This window comes from Fringilla coelebs, assembly GCF_963513975.1.
Source record: "Fringilla coelebs genome assembly, chromosome: 8".
NCBI classification, from domain to species: domain Eukaryota; kingdom Metazoa; phylum Chordata; class Aves; order Passeriformes; family Fringillidae; genus Fringilla; species Fringilla coelebs.
This window is the reverse complement of record NC_140066.1, coordinates 26976688-27000940: the sequence shown is the minus strand read 5'-3', so window position 1 is coordinate 27000940 and position 24253 is coordinate 26976688. Positions and strand designations below refer to the sequence as shown.

The window sequence follows — 24253 nt, the reverse complement described above, 5'->3', positions numbered from 1 at the left end:
AAAGCCCTTCTGCCTCATTGTAAACACTCAAAACACTCCCTGGTCTGTGAATGGGATAGCGTGAGGTTTTCACAGGCAAACTAGCCTACAGACTCTGCTGTGTTGGTCAAGAGAAATTGAAAATAAATCACTGCTCTCATTTGTACTTAAGTACATCATTTGGGATATATTTAAGGGATGTGATCCATGATGGGAAATTTCCAGGATCTCCTGTTGGCATTGGACCCTGGGAGATGATGTCCCACCTTTGAGCTGGGAAGTGTAGGAGAGGGGAGTCATAGCAGTCAACAGGTTGAATAGTCTCTAGGGAGTGTTGAGATGAGGAATCCTCAGGTCTGGCATCACTCTGCCTTCATGTTCTGTCCTGCTGCTCTGAGGCAGGCAGTGGGGAAACAGACACTTGATTCTGTTCCTCAGCAGCTTTGTCCACTCTGTCTGCTGATGCCTTTGCCATTATTTTAAAGGGGCTCAGTGGTGATCCTGTGCTGTGTGGGGCTGAGGGATCCATCCCATCAGCTGGAGCTGTGCTGAGGGCACTCATCCTTTCCCAAGGTGGCTATCCTGACCTCCCTTCTTCCCACAGGAGACATGTGACATGCTGAACATGTCACAGCCCTGTGGGGCTGGACAAGAAAAGGCACAGGAAACTAATTGGGTCAGAGAGGGGGGCCCTCATGGTCTCCATACCCCCTTCCTTTCTGCCAACTTTCACTAGTGTTTGGATAAAATGGAGGATTTCTTTGGAGTATATATCAGGAATCTTCCCTGGCAATTGGGAGCAAAAGCCACTCAACAAGATCCTCTTTTGGGCTGTGAGGTTTGCTATCCCAAGGTTCAGTTTCAAAATGTTAGTGGTGGATGGTTGGTTGGCTTCTCCCAGGAGGGGAGAGACATGGCTGTTGTGGAAGGGGTTTGATGATGGTGTGATTTGGAGCGGAAATAAAGGTCCCAGGTGCTGTAATTTGTGCTGCTCCCTCACTCCTGTGCTTTGAACCCTCAGTCTTCCTTAGAACAGTGAAGAGTAACAGATTTGAAGGGAGTATGTTTTAACAATCAGGTGATTCTATCACAGCAGGGACTAAAGACACCTGAGAATTGGGCTGTGATTTCTTAGCTCAGTTCCTAAGATGTTTCTTTTGCCCCAGCACAGCTGGGGGCAGAGAAACAGACTTGATTTCAGGCCATTTGTAAGGTACAAATCCAGGGGTTTTGCAGCTCAAACGTCAGTGCTGTCAGCCTGGATTAAGCTGATTTGCTGATTTGCACTAGTTCATTAACAGGCCTACTCAGCAGTTCTGACCTACAAACTTGCCAGAACGGAATCCCATAAAAAAGTCATGTGGGTCATGTGAAGGTTCAGTTGTTCTTTTAATTTTGGCAGTTCCTGTTAATATCAGGTGTCTGTGCATTCTCAGGCTCTTCAACATTCTGAAAAGATGTGTCCAGAAACACAGGTTGTAACAGGTTTAGGATGAAGATGGACTGTTATTCCCTCTCATCCATCAAACCATGCTCTTGTGGTTTTCGCTGTAATCTGATTTTGAGTAGGCAAGGAAGAAGTGAAAGCATCAGTATCTATTTGTCCCAAGTGTTAAATTTTTTAGAATCTTACCACCTTGATGACTTTCTTTCAATGTCACTATTGCAGGAAAAAAAACAGTCGTAAAGGAATTCTTATAAATGTCAGTGAGGGGACTTTAGTGGAGATAGTGAATTTTACAGATTTTATGTGCTGATTACCCCAAGAACAAGGGGTGTTTCTGGTTTCCCTTCCCTTCATGTTGCAGCTTCAAAGGCATGATTTGTTTGTTGCCCAAAGGGGAGGCTGAGTGTGAAATAAACGTCTGCAAACTCTGAAGCACTCAGCGTTTACAGATGTTTGTGGGAGAAAAGTGCTGCAGCTTAAAAAAACCCACCAGTTGAACATAAATGCAGTATAATCACAGTGGACTAGAGCCCAGGAATTTTTAACTAATTTTGTTCTCTCTGTGGTGTCCTTTAGGAGAAAAAGCTTATCAAAAGTATTTGTCATCAGCTGATTGGTTTTTTCCCCTGCTGCTATAAATAATTGCTGCCTCTTTTGTTTTCTAGAGCGAGTACATTGCACCCTGTGATTGCAGAAGGGCGTTCATCTCTGGATTTGATGGCTCTGCAGGTACCTTTCCAGAACTTAGGTTCTTGCATAATTTTCCTCTAAAGAAATAGTTCCTTTCATGGCATAGACGCAGGATGGAAAAGAAAATCTATCCAGCTTGTTTGGACTGTTTTATTCCCATTTCAGTATCTGCAGAATTATGTCTTGGCTACCCGCTGGAATTATGTAATATCAGTGGAATAACAAGTTTTCACAAAATGTTTGACCCCTAAATGAACCTCTCATAAAGTAAAATCCTGTTAACTGTTTAATGTGGTGCCTGTAACCTGTGGTCATTTCTTTTTATGTGCAGCCAGTATGAACAGATTTTTTACGTTGCCCGTTTGGGCTGGGTGAATAGTGGATGGGCTTTAGCTGGCCTTTCTGTTTGAACAGAGCCAGGGCCAGAAACTCTGCATTTGGAAACTGAGCACTGTGGAAAAGTTTGCTTATCTTGCCGAGACAGGATGTTTTCTTGGCTGTAGGATAGGTCTGTGTTTCAAGAGACCTAGTTTTTACCCTAGCTGTACCCTAAGCTGCGCAAATTACTCTGTTCTGTGGTTGTTGGAAAGTCACTTTAGTCTGCTGAAGTTATTTTCCCCTCTAATTGTACATAATTTTAATAAATACTGGCACTTATGTTTGGAGGGTCTATTCATCAGTTCCTATGAGCTCTGGAGCCTCATGTGGAAGGTGATAAATCCAGGGCTGTGGGCTGCTGTTAATGGCTAACGTGAATCCTGTATTAATTCTGCTCCTTTTGCGCAACCTCTTCATAACCTTCCTCTCTAATTTGTGCCCTTGTTATGTACTTGGACGGTCTGTTCCCAGCCTAATGCACAGCCAATCAGTGAGGTTTCAGACAGGGGCTCACCTTGTGTTTCTTGCTTCATCTTTTCAGGCTGAAGCAACTTAAAATGGGGTTTGTGTTGGGGGAATTTGGTAGAAGACAATGAGTTAATAATTGGAAACTCTGCTCTGCTAATCTGAGTATCAGTTTTTTGTGACAGAGATATTGTCAAGATGCAGACTCCAAAGACATGGATTCAGTTTCACTTTGTGCCATGGTTTGTTTTGTTTTGTATTGTCAAGGGCAAGGCAGCTTGAGTGCCTTGCTGGGATGTCACTGCCCCTCAGCTGTCTGCATCCCTCCATCTGGAGTCAGTGGAATGGGACAGACAGTGAAACCAGCAGAAGTTTATGTTCATGTTTCCTGTTCAGCCATCTCTGCTAGAGCTGTAACATTTGGGAAAGGGGTGCAGCTGACAGCTGGGGGTGATACCCATGTCTGCACGCCTGGTATCAGCTGTATTTTGTGGGTGGCCAGAGCTCACTTCCTCTCCAAAAGAGGCTGGGATGGAATTTAGAGATGTACAGTATATGTTACTGAGATAGCAGCCAAGTTAGACTGCAGTCTCTGTTACAGAAGGTTTGGAAAGCCCCACTTACCCAATTCCACTGGCTGGCTGAGATTTGCTTAAGTTGAATTCATCTGAGGCAATTCATTAAGGTGCATCCTTGTGCATACTGTCTCCAATAGGATTTGGAATGTCACAGGACAGGGGAAACAGTGAATATCTCCACTGAAACAGGAATAACTTTTGAACAGTGGTCAGAGGTGCCTTTTAGGGAATTAGGGTGAATTTCAAACACTGTCCCTGCTGTCTTTGTCTCTGCAAGGTGGCTACCTACCCTGAATCCCCTTTCTGCCTCCCTGCCTAGGTACTGCCATAGTCACCGAGCAGCACGCAGCCATGTGGACTGATGGACGCTACTTCCTGCAGGCTGCACATCAAATGGATAACAACTGGACACTCATGAAAATGGGTATGCAGGAGCCTGGGGTACTGCTCCGCTGATCAACAGTCACTTCCCACAAGTACAGCTTGAGCTGTAGGGATATCCCATGATGCAGGGACTTTGGGACATACTGGATACATGACTTCTGCTTTAGTGTCCTGTGAGAACCCTTGCCTGTGGGTCTAGACATTCATTAGTAGACATATCTCATGCATTAGCTTGGACTTTTTGCATAGTGTGGGAATGTTTCAATGTGACTGCTTCTTTGAACTCTTTTTTTTTTTTTTTTTTTCTTTTAATCCTTGAAGGTCTGAAAGATACACCAACTCAGGAGGATTGGCTAGTGAGTGTCCTCCCAGAAGGCTCGAGGGTGGGAGTGGACCCTTTCATTATTCCAGCAGGTTGGTTTTACTTTATATTTATAACTCTGGGTAGGGCAACTGGATTTTTCTTCCTTTCTTCTCTGGCTGAGCTGTTGTGTGATGGTGTGCAGCTAACCATGTTTCAGATGTAGTGGTGGTTAAACTGTTGTGCAAAACAGGTTGGATTTTGGTTTAGCCATATATCACAAGAGTTACATGGCAGTGCATTGACTCCAAAGCACACGGGATGAAAGCAGTTTGCTTTCTAGGCATGCAGTGACTTTACCTGAAATGCAGAATTCTGATCACTCCTTTTTGTCTGTGCTTTGGCTTGTCATAGGCACTTCAGTACAAAAGTGCTGAATGCTTTGGGCAACATGTGAGCAAGAACAGCCAGGCACAATTCAAGCTGTTACTCCTGCTTGGTGCTCTTGGGATCTCTGCAACTTTCCTTGTAGGATGCATAGGGAGAGATATCATTTATATCAGAGTATCCATCTATTCATGCTTCAAAACATGAGGCACAATGCAAAGGTCACTGGAGGCAAGGGGAGATATTTGCTTGTTCAGATGGATTAAGGACCTATCTTGTGGTTGTGTGGAAGTGACTCTCATCTTGTCTAGCTTAGATCTAGCATGGTTGTGCACTTGGGGAGAGGACACACTTAGGGCAGCTTCTGCTGTGGCTTCTTCCAGAGACTTCTGTCTCCTAGCTGGAGCAGTTCTTCTTCAGCTCAAGCGTGAGGCTTCAGGACTGCGAGGTTCTGTACCTGCCACTGGCTACTGTGGTGTGTTTGTGGAACTGTTAACTGCAGTAGATTTTGCTGTCTTTCTTAAGGGAGTGGGAAAAAGGAGAGGCTGGAAGGAAAGGAGAAGACTGGTTTTTGAGTTTGACCTTTGTGAAGAGAGCTGTCATTGAACTTACATGTGTTCCTTAAAGCCCCCATTCTTGACTTTCTTCCCTTTGACAGACCAGTGGAAGAGAATGTCCAAAGTCTTGAGAAGTGCTGGCCATGACCTTGTGCCTGTCAAAGAAAACCTGATTGATACAATCTGGACAGATTGTCCTCAACGCCCCTGCAAGCCTCTCATCACACTTGACCTGAGTTATACAGGTGAGGAGCTGAACTCCCAATGGACGTGGGTTGTTCCTATTGCCCTCTGTCCCCCTTTTGCTCTTCTCTTATAGAGGAGAGTGAAGCAGTATCACAGCACAATGTGCTCACTGTGAATGATGACCCCTCTGTCCTCAAAACTTCAAATAATCATTTTCTAGAAGTTGGGTGACTTCAAAACAAATCCATGGGCATCTAGAAGGCAGCTCATTTGAGATAGTTCATATCAGTTATTAGAAAGGAGTGAGGAGCACAAGTATGATATGTTGGTCTGTGTTTACATCATCATCCCTGGCAAGTTGGAGACTGTAGCTTTTCCTGTTGTGTTTTGCAGGGGTCAGCTGGAGAGACAAAATTGTAGCTCTCCGTTCAAAAATGGCTGAGAGGAAAGTCATGTGGTTTGTGGTAACAGCCTTGGATGAAGTAGCATGTAAGTCTTTGCATCTCCTTTCTCAGTTCTTTCTACAAAATAAATGTTCTTCCTGCCTTGGAAGGGAAGAATTACGCCAGGGTGAGAGGCCCTTATGAAAGCATGTTCGTTAGACACCAATTAACTTCTTATCAAGTGCAGCAGTGGTAACAGGTCACAAACAGCATGCCTGTATTTCTGCACAATGCCTCATTACACCAGTGCAGCTCCTGCGTACGGTTTTGGCCCAGGAAATGCAGCAAATCACCACCTTTGAAAAACAGCCCAGGCAAAGGGAGAAGGTCACATAGAAAGCCTGAGGCAGCGTGATGGAAAGAAAAAGACCTGTGAGATTTTCTGGCTGTTAAATATCCTGGTGTTGCCTCACCCATTGGAAAAATGGAGACTGTTTTCTGCTGTGGAGTCTGGGCTATAAACAAAGCAGTGCAACATGTGGCTTTGTATACATAAAGCAAGGGTGGGGTACACCGCATTCACAGTAATCTTCCTAATTGTCACAACTTCTTAAGTCAGTCTCTACCTCTCCAGTGTTCAGCCAATGCTTTGGTTAAAACAAGTATGTCAGGGCTCAACTTGTTTTTCCAGATCATTTCAACCCAGGGTCTCACTAGAGTCCCCTCTGTGTTTGGGGCCCCAGGATGACTGGGTCTCTACACCCTGGCTCCCAGCCCAGTGTGTAGGAAGGCAGAATGGCCAGAAACAGCAGTGATTTCCCCAGAACTGCTGTTCCTAGGACTGTGTGTCCTTTTTGCAGAAATCACCAGTGCACACACTGCTGTAGGGGGAATGTAACACTGGCAGGGTGTGAGTGCTGCTCAGCCTGTGCCCTGTGTCTGATCTGGAAAGGTAGAAATGGGAGTGCTGTTTTCCTCACTCCAGCACTGCCTGCACAATGTCCCTGGCACTGGGTGAAGCCGACTTGATGAGGTCCATGGGCTGTTCTGGATCTGGGACACTGAGCAAAGAGCTTTTTTTGTGAAAGAACTACTTCTGAGAGTGGTGAATATGACTCCTCCCTGGGGAGGCCTGCATGAGCAGAGATTGTATGTCTCACCTTTTCAGGCGCATCTCCAATTAAATTAATGATAAATTGGTGCCCTGAGGTGGTTTCTGATTAAATGTCTCCAGCAAAGTGAAGCTTGGTTATGAATCCAGTGTGTTAAGATGAACCAGAGAAGGTCACGAGAGCAGCTCATTTTCGGGTGCCTGGTTGTTTTCTTATCCTACAGGGGGAAGGGGAGAAGTTGTTTTAATTTTATCTAATTCAGTTCACTGTATTAAACTCCAGACAAGTTCCTGGGAACAGAAAAAGAGCCACAAAGGAGATTGTTGCCTTCTTACTGCATTGGGAGTTGGCTGAGTGAGGAAGTTTGTACCCATGCAGTAAAAAGTTCTTTGTGGCTCTTTCCTGCATTCAAGTGACCTGCTGCTTCCCTGGAGAGAATTAAGCTTTATTTTTACTTTCATGGCAGAATTTGCACAGTTCGATGAATACAGTGCTGGGTTGTAATTTAGGACATGTTGGTTCTTTTCCCAGCTGTCCTGCTGGCTGGCCTTGTTGGCTTGAGTAACTTATTTCAGCTAATTGGATACCCTGGAGTTTTTATTTGACCCTAAAATCAGGATTTTAGAGATGCTGGACATCTACTTATCCTCTTGACTTTGTCTGGAGTTGTGTGGGATAAAATCTTTGTGAAAAATAGCTAAGACTGTACAGTCTGAATCTGAGATATTGGAGGGGCCCAAATGAGAGGCCTTTTTGGGATATTGTAGTCTTGCCTATTGTGTCTTCCTCTTACCTCAAATGTCAAAAGGATGGAATGAAATGATAGTTTGTAATCTTGAAGTTTTCTGGTTGTTACAAAGTGAGCTTTTATTGCATTGTGCAGCCCAGAAAGGGCAGACCCTAACTTTGGTACATGTGTCCTTGTCTTTCCTTGCCTGTACCTGCTTTTTTCCAAGCCAGCCCTCCTTTAGAAGTTAAACACCAGTTTAAACACCCGGGAGTGTTCATGCTGTGGTTCTGGTGCCATCTCCTGGCACAAATTTAGGATTGCCAGGAATGAAGCAGGCTGTGGGACAGCTGGGTGGGAGCTGGACTCACAGCCTGCACCCGTGGTGTCTCATTGCTTGCCTGTGTTTTTGTGAGGTTATTTTTGTATTTCTCTCGTGTTGCAGAAGATGAAGCAGGACTGTGATTCTTGGTGTTCTTATTTTTCAGGGCTTTTCAACCTCCGAGGCTCTGATGTTGAGTACAATCCTGTGTTTTTTGCATACGCTGTCATAGGAATGAACACAATCAGGTGCTTGTATTCCCTTCCCCCATTTTTCTGGGGGAGAGCTGTTCTTGCAAAGTATTTGTCTTTTCAAAAACACCTATGCTTGGGTACTTAAGTGTCCTTTCTGAGCTCTTTTGTTTCCAACATTAGTTACCCTCCTCCCCTGGTCAGAGCTAGAGAGGCAGCCAAGAGCTCTGCTGTACACCTCAGTACCTTGGCTGGCTTGCTGGGTAACCTTGGGCACGATGGCAGAGTCTTCTGTCACCCTGAGATAATGTGTAGGGCCTTTGGAGTTCTGGGTGAGATGAGGCTGGCCTGGACATTACAAACTTTAGGGAAAAGTCTAATTGCTGAGTCACTTGAAAACTGCAGGGACAGTGCAGGAAAGTTTCAGGGTTTATAACAGAAGGCTTCTTTCCTGTGATTGCCCCATATATTGAGCCTCAGCAAGCACAGTTTCTTTGGAGGCATCTGAAAGCTGCTACCTAGATCCATCTAAGGCAAAACCTGGCTGGGTGGGTGAGTACAGGCTGTGTGAAGGTTGAGCTGAACTTTTCAACTCAGTGAAAGTGAGAGCAATGTGATACTTAGAACTACAGTAGCTTTTCTCTTTCCAGATGGTGCCCTTAAAAGTTAGAGAGTGGCTGTTACTTGCCTCTGTTACTTTCCTGTTTCAAGCACAATGATGGGATGTAGCCATATTGACTGTGTCATACAAATAGAAATGCTATCAGCTCTTTCTTCTCGTTGGGGTGGTGCATCTTAATTTCAAGCTGGGATTTAAACTGTGTGAAAACTGTGGTTAAAATGGCATATGACAAAGTAGAGTGCATAATTCATGATTTCCTTTCTCCCTGAAATGTTGCCAGAATGGTTTTTCCTTCCCTCCTTTACTCCAGCCACTGCTAGATGTGGTCTCACCTATTTGATCTCTCCAATTTGTTTCTCAGGCTCTTCATTGATGGTGACAGGATGATGGACCCAGCTGTGAGAGAGCACTTACAGCTTGACTCCACCCTGGAACCTGAGTTCAAAATCCAGGTGATGCCCTATGGATCTATCCTGTCGGAGCTGCAGGCTGTTGGTGCAGGCCTCTCACCCAAGGAGAAAGTGTGGCTCAGTGACAAAGCCAGCTATGCTCTGACTGAGGCCATTCCCAAGGTCAGTGGCCCTAGCAGGGGAAAATGCTTTTCTCTTCTCTGCTCATTGAGGTTAAGGGGGGGGTGTAAATGAGGACAGCTGGCCTCAGTTTCCCCTCTAAAAAGCCCAGTGCAGGCTCGAGCTTGTGCAGAAGGGATCCGGCCATGTTGAGGTATTGAGGGATTGTTAATCCTGGGGTTGCTCCTGCTGGAGCTGCCCTTCCAACTCGCTAAGCCGATTTATCCAAAGAATTGTCAGCTTAAGATAAAACAAGTTCAGTGAGAGAGGGGAGGGAAGAGGCAGCAGGGTGAGCTCAGGTCATTTTGCCCATGGGTGGAGCATCAGCCTCATGTGGACGAACAGCAAGAACTGGAAACTTGCAGAAATTGAAGCAGGAAAGTTGAGCAGGACTTCTGGGAGAGTGCATTTGGCTTGATTTGAATGTCTGAAGGTGGTTGCCCTTATTTAGTTCAGTAGCTTGAGGATATCAGGCAATATGTGATGTCCTGTACTGAAAGCAGGAGGGAGAAGATGACAGTTGTTGTAGCAGGGAATCTTGTGAGGACACAGGTAACCTGCAGGCACTGGTTGTCCATGCACTTAGTGCATCTGCCGAGGGACAGTTGTAGCATCAGAATAATTTCTGCACAGCCATGCATGCTATATCTTGCTATCCTTTTGAACTTGCTGTCTGGGACTCCCACTGTCCACCTAATATTCTAATAGCCATGAAAGATACCTGGGGAAGGAAAGACAAATGAGCTGGTTTCTATGCATCTTGTGTGCATCTCTTGTTTGCTAGAGATCATATTCTGTGGAATACCATCCAGTTTACAGTGATGTCTAGTAAGTAACAGATACTGTGAATAAATATACGGGTTTTTGTCTGTGTCCAGGGTTAAATATTCAGACACCATCAGTCTATTTCTAGGCCTCCTAATACAGAATACTGACAGCATAGTGTCTATGGAGCATTCAGGATAAATTGTTGTTCTTTTGACTTCAGAGTAGAAAGCCCCTTGCTGTAGTTGCAGTCAATGGTCTATCCCCATTTTGGCTAAGTTGCTGTAGTTGATGTATGTAGAGTATCCATATGGAGAAGTAGAGAAGGTCTGACCTAGAGAAAGGAATATAATGAGTTGGAGTGACATTATTTACCCTGTGAGCACTGGAGGTTTTGGCTGGTTCTGAGTCATTACAGTGCTGCATGCCCTGTGTGCAATGGGGAGAGTCCCTGCCTCAAGGAGCTCTGTGCAATAGAAAGCAGGCTAGGAAGACTGAAATGTCTTGATTAAAAGCCACTTAGAGAGTCATTGAAAGAGCCAGAGTTTTTCTAGTTCCTCCCTGGCTCTCCACCACTTCAAAGCACTCCAGGCCAGTTGCTCAGCTGGTGTGAAGAGCACCAGTGCTGGAAGTCCATCTACTGTCTGTCTCCATCAGAGCCAAATATTGACACTGGCAAAAATCCATTCCATTATTAAACACAGATCTGCAAACCCTTTACAGATTTGTTTACAGCTGCATGTAAATATACTTTTCACAGAAGATTAATAGTACTTACCAGTGTCTATAAAGGGCAAGCCAAACTAAGAATCTGACTATTTATCCTGACTGATAAAAGGACTTTTCTGACTTTCTTGTGACTCCTTCTGTAATTTAGTTTCTGCATTATGTAGTGTAGTTGTTTTGCTGTTTTTAAGAATTTGGAAATTGGGAGCCTGTAGGATTTATGTGAATTTAGTCATTGCAGAGGATCTACTGGGCCTTTCCTTGAATTTGAGTGATACATATTTGTATGCTGATGTATTTATAGTAGGAAACAACATGTTGCTTGGGCTGTGCTTCTGTAGGTGCTCATCCTATCTCCTGATATGTAATGGGTAGAGCAGACAACTGGGCAAAAGACTTGGTTCTTCTTATGCCAAGTGTGATGAGATTTGGGCAAGTCACCTCAGCTGGTGAGTTTCTGAAGATGTGCTGAAACCAGCCAAGCATTCCTGCTAATCTAAGGACAGCTGGTGTTTGAGGAAGTGTGCAGTAATAGGGGATCAGTTACTAGTTGTTAATGCAGGGTCACCCCATCCAAGCACAGGAAAGCTTTGTCTCAAACCACTGATGTAAGCTCCTTTCAAAACTGGCAGCTTGTAAATCTGAGCAAAGGCCTTTGCAAAGGCCTTTCATGTTTCTTCAGTTTTTGATGTGTTTGTCAGAGCTGCTGATCATTAACAGTGGTGGTGCACAGTGTTTGGTACCTGGGCTGGGTACCTTTGCTCCCTGCTACTTGAGGGTGGCTGTCAGGAAACAAATCAAGGTGGCTTTTAGGTGGTTTCCACAGCCTAAGTTCTACCATAGCATCAGGAATTAGTGTTTGTCATTGGCCTCTGGGCCTTCAGTGTCCATCAGCAACAGGAGTCTATGGCTCAGACATTGATATAGATATATGGTATTTAGGATATCCAGGTCTTCACCCTGCTTCATGACAAGCTGTTGTTTAGTTCTTTGGATTTCCCTATGGCTGTTCTTCCTTCAGTCAGGGACTGTTTCTCCTCTCTATTCCCCAGTGCACTTAGCTGACTGTTGGCAACCAGCATCTCACAGTGCTGAAGGTTGAGAGAGGCTGCCAAAGTACAAATTGTGGCCAGGCTGAGTTATTAAATCTGTAGGATTATGTAGTTTGACTAATCCACAAGTAATCCCTGTCCTTCTGCTGCAGGCTTACCGATACCTCACCCCATATACCCCCATCTGCATTGCAAAAGCTGTGAAGAACGCAGCGGAAACAGAAGGCATGAGAAGAGCACATGTAAGTGAAGCCTTGAGTGTCTTCTTGCACATGGCAACAGGTTTGCTTTACTTTTAGGGAAAGAAATAACATTTTCCTCTCAGTTTTCATGTTTTGGATAAAAAGCAAATAAGAATTTGGATGGCAGGATAAAAAAGGTCTTCTGTCAGACATCTACTGCTGTTGAAGCAGGTTTTTTGCTTGCTTTGCATTCCCTTGAAGAGCAACATTTGCAATAGTGTGAGGAAACAGCCTTGCTCTGTGGGAAGACTGTGCAGACTTGAGAAATGTTGTTTGCAATGTGGGCCCTTAAAGGGAGGTTGTTTCCCCTTTGCTAGTTCTGTTGTCTTTGTCAGTGGAGTCTTCAAATTGTTGTCACTTGAATAAACACAGCCTGAATAACACACAGAAATTCTTCGACACATGGTGCAAAGCACAGGCCAAGATGTTCAGAAGCAGCCAGTGTCCTCAAAGCACTCTCTTAGTCTTGTCATCATGACACTGGAAATGAGGCTGATTTCCCAGGAAGCTTCGTATTTTCAAGCAAGGAATCTGCCTGTGAAACAGGTTCATGGTGGGGCTGAGCTTTTCTCTTGTTTATCTCCTGTTAGTTTTCAAGCAGCAGTTTTCACAATAAGAGAAATGTTCCAGTTGAAGCAGTGATGGCAGTTTTGGACTTGTCCCATATTTTTTTCAGCTTCTTGGGAACCAGTACTTTCTATTTCAATGCTTTTCTCTCCCTGTTAGTTAAAGGGAAGTAAAAATAGTTATACTGAGAAGAGGCACTTAGTCACCTGCCACCTGAGGACACAGTTGTGCTTTGTTCTTGTACACATCTCCTGCTTCTTGCCCCTACATGCTGCAAGCATGTAGGACAAAAAAGGAACAAAAATGGGGGTCATAAGGCAAGAGAGCCAGAAGCTGTGGGACAGAGACTGTGTGGTGGCTGTGTGCCCAAAGGACATGTTCCCTTGTCACATCACCAGATGTGTTGTGTGGTTGCCTTCTGCGGTCTGAGATGCAAGATCTTGGCTGTTAAGGCAAAACAGTCTTGAAAGAGATGTGTGGGGTAAAGCCAGACTTTACACAGTAAGATATGTCCCAGCAGTAATTAACATTCACTTAACTCTCCAGATGCATTTCCAGTGTTTATATTAATTACGGTGTGCAAAACCTAAAAATACCTCTTGGATCATCTCTCAGTTTGTTTCTGAAACTTACAGGTTGAATTCTTTTGCATCAAAACCTGTTTATACTGAGGCTTGATAAATCTTTTTCCTTCTCAATTCCCTTTTCTTGTGCCTATTTTAACATAGATTAAAGATGCTGTTGCCCTGTGTGAGCTCTTCAACTGGCTGGAAAAAGAGGTATTGTATAACTTTTTTTAACTTGGAGGTTCTATTGCTGTGTGAAATTCTTCATTGGCATAAACTTTTTGTTAGCCTTTACTAAAACTGGGGAAACAGCTGGGGCTTTATCTGGTGGTTTGGGTTTTTTTGTGAGTATTTCAAACATTTATCCAAGGCTGAATTCATTTTTTTGAAAACCTTGTCCCATTCATTTTATACAGACAAGTGAGTAATTACCTGAGCAAGCTTAGTGTAGTGTTAATGCTGTCTTGTGCTGGTTTGGTACTTTAAATAATGAATTAATATTCAGCTTCATACGGTACTTTGGAATTATTCTTATGATAATTATCATTGTCTGCCAGTATGAACAAATTTGGCATTTATGAATGGGAGGTGCGGTGAAAATGGGATAAAAACAAATTATTTGTGTATTCACTGGGTTAGAAGTACTCAGTGGATGTGCAGAGTGCCAGGTGTTACACAGCAACTTACTAAGCCGTGCCACTGCATGTCTGAGTCCATTTACTTTTTATTTGATGACTTCCAGAAGGTGCCTTTTTACATGTCTGAGTACCTCAAGAAGTCAGCCTCAGGGGTTATGAAACCTAGCTCTTGCCTTGCTTCGCTTGTTTTCCAGTCCAGGGGAAGTTGGGTCACAGGTTTGAATTTATCAAATGCCTAAAGTAAAATTTAACACACTTTGTTTTTTCTGTAACTGCTTCCATTCCTGGTTTAAAAGCATAAAATTTCTAACAGCATAGGCTGTTAAAGAGAACTCTTTAAGCTCAGTCTCACCTGCTTGTGAAGAGATGCTGCCTTGTGAGATTTGCCTGTGCACATCTCAGTGAAGTTAGTACCGCACTGACTGCTCCCTAGTCAGGGTTCAGCAATCCTGCTGTGACCATCTCCACTTCCTTCTTCTCAAATGCCCTGCACAATGTTGCTGGGCTTGTGTTTGTCATTACTGAGGAATGAGGACAGAAAACCTGGAAAGAAGCCACTTCCAGGGTTTCATAAGGCACAGACAAGACCCAGTGTTTAAGCATATAGGGTTTTCTTTGCTTGTTTGCACTAATCCAACCCGTGTCCTTGTCCACCAGGTCCCAAAGGGAACAGTAACAGAAATAGTTGCTGCAGACAAAGCAGAGGAGTTCCGCAGGTAAAAAATAAATCTACTCTAAGGAGGTTTTCTGGGTGGCTTTTTTTATCTGTTGTTTTATTTTATTCTTTAGAAATGCATCTCACTTGCAGATATATTTTACCTGAGGACAAATGGATTTATTTACTAATGGATTTATTTGAAAACTTGAAGAGTTGGGAAAAATTGGGTCTCTTGGGAAATGCAAGTCCCAGCCCACTGGATCCTTTCCACTTTCCTTTTGAGACAGCAATGAGGAGTACTGCAAGTTAGGACACTTAAATACAAGGCAGTTGTTTCCTTACCACAGAGAAATGTATATTTCAAAGTCAGATTTCTTCCTCTTCTGATAGAGAAGGAGCACCATTTATTCTGAGAGTTACTCCCCTGTGTACATCAGCAGGACCTCTATAATGCCTTTGAGTAAATAAGTAACAAAGTAGAAATTGTTCAGCACATCTCTTCCTGGGTGACTTGGGTTGTGAATATTCTTCTAAGGAAAGAGTAGATCTGGAAAACAGATGGCTGGGAGACGAGGGCTTCAAATTGTACATTTCTTCTACCCAAATTTGCTTGTCTGGGTGGCTTTTAAGGCCAAGGGGAAGGCTGAGGTGATGTGAAATTGAGGATGGGGCACTCCAGGTGCCCTAGGTGCTTGGTGTGCTCCTCTCACTTGTGCTGTAGTGATCACAATCTTTTCTTTCAGTCAGCAGAAGGACTTTGTTGAATTGAGTTTTGCTACCATATCAAGCACAGGTCCAAATGGAGCCATCATTCACTACAAGTAAGAGAAACACAGCTTCTCCTTTCAATCTTCAGCAAACACAGTTGGAATGAGCTGTCTCACTTCCTCATGGAGTCACAATAGAGTACTCCAGGGAGATGTTGCTTGCTATCTTTCTTTACTCCTTAGTAAGTAAAGATCTTTCCCTGCTGGCAGCATACATGTATTATGATGCTGATTTCCTCAGGGCCATAGAAAAGGGCTATTTGGGGCTGGAAGTCTGGGAAGGATGAGTGTGGAGTGCCACAACTGTTCTGAAATACCTCCAGAAACATGTTGATGGTTGTTGAGGGTTATGCTGGAAGCAGCAAAGCTCTGTACTGTAGTGCCATTTGCTGTGTACAAATCCTCTCCTCAGTATGATCCCTGGCTCAGCATGTGTGGGATTTCCATCACTGCCACAAGAAATCAGGGCCAGCACATCCAAGCTTGTAGTTATTATGGTTTGTGGACTGCAGATGTGGGCTGGAGACCTTAAAACTGTGGAACAAAAACCTTTATGTTTAACTGACCAGGCCAGTTCCTGAGACCAACAGAACGCTGTCAGTGAACGAGATCTACCTCCTGGACTCAGGAGCACAGTACAAGTGAGTGGATGAATGGTGCTGAACTGCCATGTGTTCTTTTCCCCATGACCTCTGCAGGGTCAGCTCACATTTGCCTTGGCAAGCAAGGTTATGTGGAGGTTTGAGTAGACAGATCAGGGCTGCTGACAGGCCTTGCTGGGATCAGGGACAAGATGTCAAAGTACAGTTCCTATCTGAGTCCTATCCATCCCCAGTGTGATGGGAGCTGTGCTTTAGCTGGTGGTTTTGGTATTAAGTTGCAGGAACAGGGAGCAGGCCTGAGTGCCCTGGCTTAGCCTTGGGCTGCCTACTCAGCAGCCTGCACAGCTGGGTGAGGCACCTACCCTGCCAGGATCTGCCCTGTGGGCAGATTTGACTGGTGTTGAGGTCAGAACAAGGTGGGGCAAAGAAGCAGGACAAGCACTGCCCTGTGGTGCTCTCTGCCTTTTCAGAGAGACTCAGAGTCAGGGATCCTCATCCCAGTGGCCACTTGGGTCTTGGATATGTTTTTGGGAGGGCATCATGTCTGAAAAGTCACTCAGTGCTGTTTTGACAGTGCCATTCAGTGGCCTCAGTTCCTTTACTGTGGAACTCTTGACTCCATGGAAAATGAAAGAAGTGATGTTTTTAACCAGTGTAAATAGATGAGAAGTGGCTTGTTCAGGAAGATGCAGGACAAGCCTGGCTGCTCCTTTGAGATGGGCTTTGTCTTTAGAGCTGTGCCTTTTTGTTATGTCAGTCAGGAAGAGCTTTGAAAAAGAACCACACAGACATCCTTTGATAAGATTTTTACAAGGAGATCTTTTTTCCTCCCCTCTGATGGCCTAATTAACGATTTCCTTAGTGCCACTATGAAAGCAGTCCTTTGGATACAATGTAAGCTGGACATCAATGGCACTTACTACAGCATTGTGACAGGGATGCTTTGCTTGTCCCTGCTGAGAAGTTAAACCGTGAGCTCTTTGTGCCCAGGGCCTGTGTGTGCTGGGGAAGAGCGCAGGGACAGGAGCGAGCGTTTCAAAGGGAACTCGTTATTTCAAGAGCCACTGTGTTTTTGACAGCAGGCTCAAAATGCTTTTTGCAGAAGGAACTTAGAGCTGGTTTCTGACGTTTTAGATTAACCCCTGTCCAAATGCAGGATGATTCGCAGAAATCTTAGCACAAGACATCCTGAAGGTGAAAGGGATGCTATCCCCCCTTACACGTCCCTTTTCTGAGCAGGTAGCTGTCATTTTTGCACAGGTGTGGGTTTTAAAGCTGTTAGTGAATCACCTTCCATACAAATAGGCTGAATTTGGCCTGTTCTCAATGGACAGCTACCTGTTGCTAAACCTCAAATCAGCATCGTTTTTATGAGCAGTTAGATTCTAATTTGGGAAGAGCTTTGGGATGCTTGTGATTGAAAGATAACAGTGTGAATTGTAAATCATTATTGCTACATCTGGGGCATTGTGTTCAGGAATTTTTGAGATTAGGAGCAGTTACATCATCAGCATCGTGTAGCATAGAGCAGATGACTTTATCCATTTATGAGCTTGGTTGGTTTGCTGCAGTGTGACTGTGTCTCCTGTGCATTCTCACTTTGATCTTTCTTTTCCCTCCCATCCCTTTGGTTCCTGCATCTTTGTTTGCTTCTGAAGAGATGGTACAACAGATGTGACCAGGACAATGCATTTTGGCACACCATCAGCCTATGAAAAGGTAAGTTGGGTTCACAGTGTGGTTTGTGATCTGACCCTTATTATTAGAGATACTTGAATTAGTAATGTGCTCTATTGCTTTGCAGTCAAAGTTCTCTATGGAGTTACCATTTATTTACCAGCATGTGGCAGCATTTGGATAAGGACTGAAAAGGAGACTGTCATACTTCAGACTTCCAAAACATAAACTGTTTTAGAGAATTGACACCTTTCTATCTTAAAATGCACAGCTTTCATCCGCAAAATAGCGTTTCCTCTAAGAAATAAGAAAATCAGCACACTGAGGATAAACATTACTGGTTTGTCCAATAAGGGAGCCAGGGGGGATCTAATTTGGTGCAGAGCTCAGTGTCTGATGCAAGGCTCCAGTCAGATTTTGCTAGTGTAGGATATAAAAAATCAGTCTCAGACTTTCCTGAAAAGGTCTGTGATGGAAATTTAGCGATGTAATTTTGTTTATTTTAAATTGCTGCTTTAACTTTTTGTTAGTCTTAACTAAAACTAATTTCAGTATTATAGTTGACTTAGTGACAAAAATATGCTGTAGGGTATGCCCAGGAAGTAAAAGTACAGCCACAAAGAGAATCAGTCATGTTGATCAGGGGAATGCTGCTGCTAAACCTGCAGTCTGAGTTTGTGATAGTCTCTCATCACTGGAGGGGGATCTTCAGAGTGGTGTAAACTCCTCCTGCTCGTGGTTTGCTTTGGCGTTACCAGCCACACAAGAGCTTGAGCTGGTTTTTCCATATCCTTTGCAGTTTGCTACAAGATGCATCTTCTCTTTCCCTTCTTGGGAAATACAAAGCTTTTCCTTTCCCTCTTTACTTATGGCACACATTTCTTTGACAGGAATGCTTCACGTATGTCCTGAAGGGACATATAGCTGTGAGTGCTGCCATCTTCCCAAATGGAACCAAAGGTAGGTCGGTGAGTTGGAGTTTTGTCCTCTGAAGAACCATTAAGTGGTCTGAGAGCAATGTTATGGTTGACTAGGTAGATCAGGCAGATGTTGATATAACTGTTTCCATCACAAGACTTTGGATTCTGGATTACTGATGCCCTCTGTCTTAGCATCAACCAGTGCTGAAAATTCTGAGGCAGGCAGTCTGAAGGATTTTTTGAGTGCTCTGTCTCTAAGGTGATAGTGACTTTCATCATTCAGTGGCACTCTAACTCTTGGAGGTTGTCTTTATTCTTTAGTAATGGCCCTATCACAGTGAGAGGTCACTCTCCAGCTTCATAATTATCTTCCAATTACTGTGGAATCTCTTGTATCAGTGGGAAAAGACATGGGAATATGATACAAAAAGGAGCTGTTTTCATTTTGTGCAGAAGTTGTGACACCTCTGGTGAATTTGTTACAGAGTTATTTTCTCCCTGGTTACACCTTATACAAAACCAGCTCTTCTTAGAGATTTCTTTTTGCCTTCTTGGGTAGACTAGTTAAAAGCAGCTGCGCAGTGCTGTGGAAACCCAAACTGAAACTGAAGGGTATCTGAACTTGGATACACAGGCTTGGTGTTCCTATGCAGGCAACAGAAATTCTGTGCCCCCTTGTTGAAACTGTGTTAAATGAGTGGCCTTCCAGGCAAAAAAAAACCTGGCTGATTAGTCCACCAAATACAATTGGCAGGTCTCCTATTTTCAGTTCAATAAGTGCGGCTCCTTTTAAGACCAGTACTGAATTCTCTGTGAGACTTTTCACCATTAGATTCTTTCCTGAAAATGTCAGTAAAACAAGCAGCAGTGCAATGTTTCTGTTACAACCATCTCTTGAAGACCTGTGTAATGGAAGAGAGAAGGGCTCTTCAGCTGAGAAAGGGGTTGAATGTTAGAATTACCAAATCTGCCCTGTAACTTCTAGCCACCCAATGACTTGCTTTCTTTGTGGGTGATGAGGCTTTTTGAGGGGGTGGTGGTATTTTTTTTTTGTTTGGGGCTTTTTTTTTGTTTTGCATGTTTTCCAGGTTTGAACCCTTAGCGTGATCATCAGTGTCTCTGAGAGAGCCTGAATAGATTGAATTCTTTCTCCTTGTCTGTCTGCAGGTCACCTTCTAGACTCCTTTGCCCGCTCTGCCTTGTGGGACTGTGGCTTGGATTACCTGCACGGGACAGGACATGGAGTTGGCTCTTTCCTAAATGTGCACGAGGGTCCTTGTGGCATTAGCTACAAAACCTTTGCAGATGAGCCCTTGGAGGCTGGCATGATTGTCTCTGATGGTATTTAGCACTGGTGATTCTCTCTGGTCACTGGGGAGGGACCAAGCTCTTCGAGATGCAGAAGGAATAAATATGACTGATGTAAAGGAAAGGCTGGATCAAAAGCTCTGGGCCGGCCTCCTCAGCTTGCAGTTTTAGTTGTCATTTAACCTCTCTAGGTAAAGAGGTTCACATTAGCTTTCCACCTTCCATGAAGCACCTTTGTAGTGGGGTGCTGCAGGGCTGCTTCCTGCTCTCTACAGCACAGGCCTCAGAAGTGCTGTGCTGACCAGCTGGCTCTGGCATACTCTGGAAGAACTGGCTGCAGTACAGGATGGACACCAAGCTTTCAGGAGCTAATCCTGTCTTTGCTATGGGCTATTTGAGGCAGCTGTTAAATCTTTGCATGCCTTATTCTTCCAGCAGTAAATTAACAGCCTGCTGGGGTTTGCTGGGTGACTTACATTCCTTCAGGGCTGCAAAGTCCTCTCAGGAAGTCAGGGAAACAGTCTCTAAAGGAATGTTTTGAGGAAGGGGTTTCCCACCTGCTTTTCGTGAAGACATTCATATTTTCAGAGTTTCTGGTATTTGAACACAAGTATTCTTGCTCTCTTGAATTCCAAGGAGATTCTGAAGCTTGAGGGCTGTCTTGTTTCTTTTCTCTTTGAGAGCCTCTGCTGTCACCTTGCTCGGGGCTTTTGTGCAGATTTAGTAGCATCAGAAATTTGCCTCTGTGGTTGCCTGATGTCAAGATTGCTTAGTGACTTCAGTGGACTAGAGACATAGAGAGGAAGCTTGGCCATAGGGAATAAGAACTTGCAGAGTGCAGCAATGTGGCTTAGTTAATTACTGTCTGTTTCCACAGAGCCTGGCTATTATGAAGATGGGTCCTTTGGGATCCGAATAGAAAACGTTGTCCTTGTCATCCCTGCTGAAACCAAGGTGAATGACCTGCTCAAGATGCACCTTTCTCCATGACTTGCTGCTTATAAAACTTAAAGTACTGGAACTTGATGTGGGACCATGCTGCAGACAGTTAAATCCTACTCAAGATTCCTGGTCTCCAAAACCCCTTATTGATGAACACTGGTTCTAGGTCTCCCTTGATAATGGGAGCACAGACAGTTTTACTTCTACAGAGTTTCTATGGGTTGAAATGTGTGTGTGTGAGAGTTTTTTTAAATTGTTTTCTCTCTGTGTGTTGAAGGAACTTTATTCAGCCCCTTGGAGTCATTGCTGTAGAACTCATTGGTCTCAAGCTGGGATTTTCCTCTGTGGTAGAGAGCCATCAGTGGCAGGAGAAACAAAACTACAGGCAGATTTTGACATTATAGTTGCCAGTCTGGCTGGTTTATGCTTTTAGAAATGCCAGACTGAAAATGATCATATAGTCATCAAGCTGAAATCCTGTACAATTTTCACCTTTAGAAAGGGACCAATGAAAGAAGTAACTAAAGTTTATATCAAGATTTTTGCTTGAGCTATAAGAAAAATGTTGTTGTAAGTTGCTACCCTCTCACCTGAATGTTACCTTGGTTATTCTGTAGTCATGACATAACCAAGAAGTGTGATCAGGGTGGAGCTGTTTCTAAAATTGTGCAATCTCTGTCTTTCTGCTACAGTACAATTTCAAAAACAGAGGCAGCCTGACTTTTGAACCCTTAACCCTGGTTCCAATCCAGACGAAAATGATTGATGTTAATTTGCTGACAGAAAAAGAGGTAAGTAAAACAGGTTTGCATTGCCTTTGCACTAGAACCAGCTTATTTTGTTCTGTTTGCTAGAACCACTGGCCATTGTTCCATTTCATAGATCCAGAGAGAAATCCTGAGCATTCTGACTTTTTTTTTAAGCTTGACCCACTTTGAAGTAAGGGGGTGAACTAAACCAGCTTTTCAGACATCCTTCCAATCTATGTTATATGATGAAGACAGTGAGGATCCCACCAATTGTGTTGTTTTGGTAGTTCCCTTAATATGATACTTGCTGCTATCATCTCTTTTCCTACTCCTGCCTTGATTTGCTTCTGGCAAGTGTCTGTCTTACCATGCTGTCTCCCCAAGGACAACAGTGATGACTGTCTTGTCTTGTCTGCATCTGCTTGTGACCAGTCCCATTCAGGCACACCCCACTGCTCAGTACACATGAACTCTGAGCAGCCTTCTCTGATACCTGCTCAGCAGCATTTATTTCCTGAACAGCCTCAAACTCTAAGCTTTCTGTTTAAGTCTTCCACTACCTTCTCCATGGCATATTTCATCCTTTTTTTTCCACCATGCTCCTTATTTTACCTCAGCACATCCTCCTTTTTGGAATGATAACCCTGTTTTGCATTTCCATTTGCTGAATAGGGTTGTGAAGGATACCAAGATCTGCCCTAGGGTTACCTGTTCAGATCAATAGGGCAGCTTGTGCCTCAGGAGTGCATTGTCCAGTCACAATTTTGCAAAGCTATTTATTAAGCTGTGCCAAGGTATCTATTCAGACTTGCTGGAGGCAGTGATTTACAGAGACTTTACTTGTCGGCTGAACTGACCCTTGGCTCCTCTGAAAACCCAGGACGAATTCCTTCAGTTCCTACCCTCATCAAATGTACAAGTCACTTCCATATAATAGAGATCTGTCTCTTCAGAACAGGATTCCAGCCCAGCCTAACAGCTCAGACCCACAGAGCACAAGGGCCTACAAATGTTTTTGGCTGTACATAACTTGTAAGGTCACGAACTCTCCTCTGTGTTCATGCTGAATGTCCTGCCCCTCCCTTTCTGCAGCGTAACTGGGTGAACGAGTACCACCAGAAGTGCAGGGAGGTGGTGGGAGCAGAGCTGGAGAGGCAAGGCCGGCACGAAGCTCTCCGCTGGCTCCTCCGGGAGACGGAGCCTCTGGCCCGAGTGCAGTAGCACCAGCACTGGTGTGGAGAGCATCAGGACAGCTCCGTGTTCCCGTCACCTGCGTCTTCCTGGAGCTCAGCACCGCTGGGAGGATGTTCTTCAATCAGCATTGGGAAATCAGGACGGGATTTCGTGTAGTGTTTCTTGCCCCACAGCATGTGCGGGTAATGTGGGGCTGAGGAGGGTAGCTGTCTGAATAAGTGTTTTGGGGGGAGGGGTTGAGCATAGAAAACAAACCATAAATAAGCACGTTGCCTTTGAAACAGAGGTCTTATTTCAATAATGGTTCTAAGAGGCAATACTGGAATATTTTATACTGTCTGGTTTTTCACTGTGAAAACTCAGTATTTTTGCATACTTGGGTTCCAGTTGCTAAGATGTTACCCACACAGCAGGACTGATTACTGAATAAAAGATTCCAATCTGCTGTTTGCTCCGTCTTCTCTTGCAGTCAGTGATGTGTTGGGTTTGGCAGCCTGAAGAAAGACAGGAACCTCATCTTTCCACCCTTATGTGTGCATCTAACTCAGACAGGGAACAAATATGTTTAGGACTGCCTGGTGCCAGGCATAGGGCAGAGGTTATGGAGAGAGCTGGCAGGAGCAGTCAGTTCTGATTTGTGACAAGTCCTGGAAGGATATGGAGACACTCAGCAGAGGTTTGTGTGTGCAGAGCGCCCAGGCCAGTACTTCTGTCTATTGTTATGTCTTACTGAGAGCTTGTATAGCCCATGGCAGTGCAGGATGCGTGGGCAGTATCATGGAATTGCAGCTCTTCCTGGACACAAAGCAATTAGTAAGTGAAAATAAATAAATGTGCCCACAATGGACAAAGGGCGAACTCCGCGGCCGGGCCGGGCGCAGCGACACCTGGTGGCCGAGAGAGGTAATGCGGGCTGAGCGCTTTTCTCAGGCATTGCCGCGCTCGCTGCAAGTGCTCGATCAAAAACTCCGTCTCACTATCAGATAATAAAGGAGCAATCGGGAACAGCAAATCGAATTCCTCATCTTTCAAAGACATTTTCTGAGCAAATGGAAATGTTTGTGTAGATAGTTTTCTTTCCCTCTTCCCCCTGCCCCCAGCTGTTTTTTTCAAGGAGGTGATAAAGCAGGGGTGCAATAAGTGCTTTAAAAGGCCAATATCACCCCCCAGCCACTGCAGACAGGTACATGGATTTAAATAGTCAAGTGGTTTCTCACCACCCGCTGGAAGTAGCAGCTCTCAGCTCAGCTGTGTGTGCAGAAGCCCAGCTCACGCCTCACCCCCTCCAGGTGTCTTACGAGTATGTGCTGCCGCTTAAAACAGAACGGCTCCTTCTCTGCCGAAGGAGCCTGGTGCCCCTGTGGGTACAGGGTCAAAGGACAAGGGGGGATCTCCGCACAGGCTGTGCTGTGACACGGCGGGTCTTTCCCAGAAAAATCCGTGTGTGCTCGGTGGGGCTGAGCTCGGGCCGCCGGCAGCCCGGCGCTGCAGCCTCCCCCGGCGCTCTGGAGCTGCTCTGCAGGGCAGGGCTCGGAGCTCCAGCGGGCTCTGCTGCTCGCTGCAGGCCTCTGGGGGATGCGCTGCTCACCCGGGTGTTCCCGA

The 24253-nt window shown here is 44.7% G+C and overlaps 1 protein-coding gene across 1 annotated transcript in view; it reads left to right on the top strand.

Annotated features, from left to right (window-relative positions):
• XPNPEP1 (X-prolyl aminopeptidase 1) overlaps positions 1-23083 on the top strand; it is a 30691-nt gene extending 7608 nt beyond the window's left edge. The window contains exons 4-21 of the mRNA XM_084209916.1: positions 2092-2155; positions 3857-3961; positions 4243-4335; positions 5268-5411; positions 5746-5841; positions 8063-8144; positions 9071-9281; positions 11974-12063; positions 13359-13409; positions 14492-14550; positions 15236-15313; positions 15829-15900; positions 17520-17580; positions 18429-18498; positions 19626-19799; positions 20644-20720; positions 21401-21499; positions 22550-23083. Coding sequence (XP_084066042.1) covers positions 2092-2155; positions 3857-3961; positions 4243-4335; positions 5268-5411; positions 5746-5841; positions 8063-8144; positions 9071-9281; positions 11974-12063; positions 13359-13409; positions 14492-14550; positions 15236-15313; positions 15829-15900; positions 17520-17580; positions 18429-18498; positions 19626-19799; positions 20644-20720; positions 21401-21499; positions 22550-22678 — 1755 coding nt within the window. The 3' untranslated portion in view covers positions 22679-23083. The remainder of the gene's footprint in view (positions 1-2091; positions 2156-3856; positions 3962-4242; positions 4336-5267; positions 5412-5745; positions 5842-8062; positions 8145-9070; positions 9282-11973; positions 12064-13358; positions 13410-14491; positions 14551-15235; positions 15314-15828; positions 15901-17519; positions 17581-18428; positions 18499-19625; positions 19800-20643; positions 20721-21400; positions 21500-22549) is intronic.
• The last annotated feature ends 1170 nt before the right edge of the window (positions 23084-24253 follow it).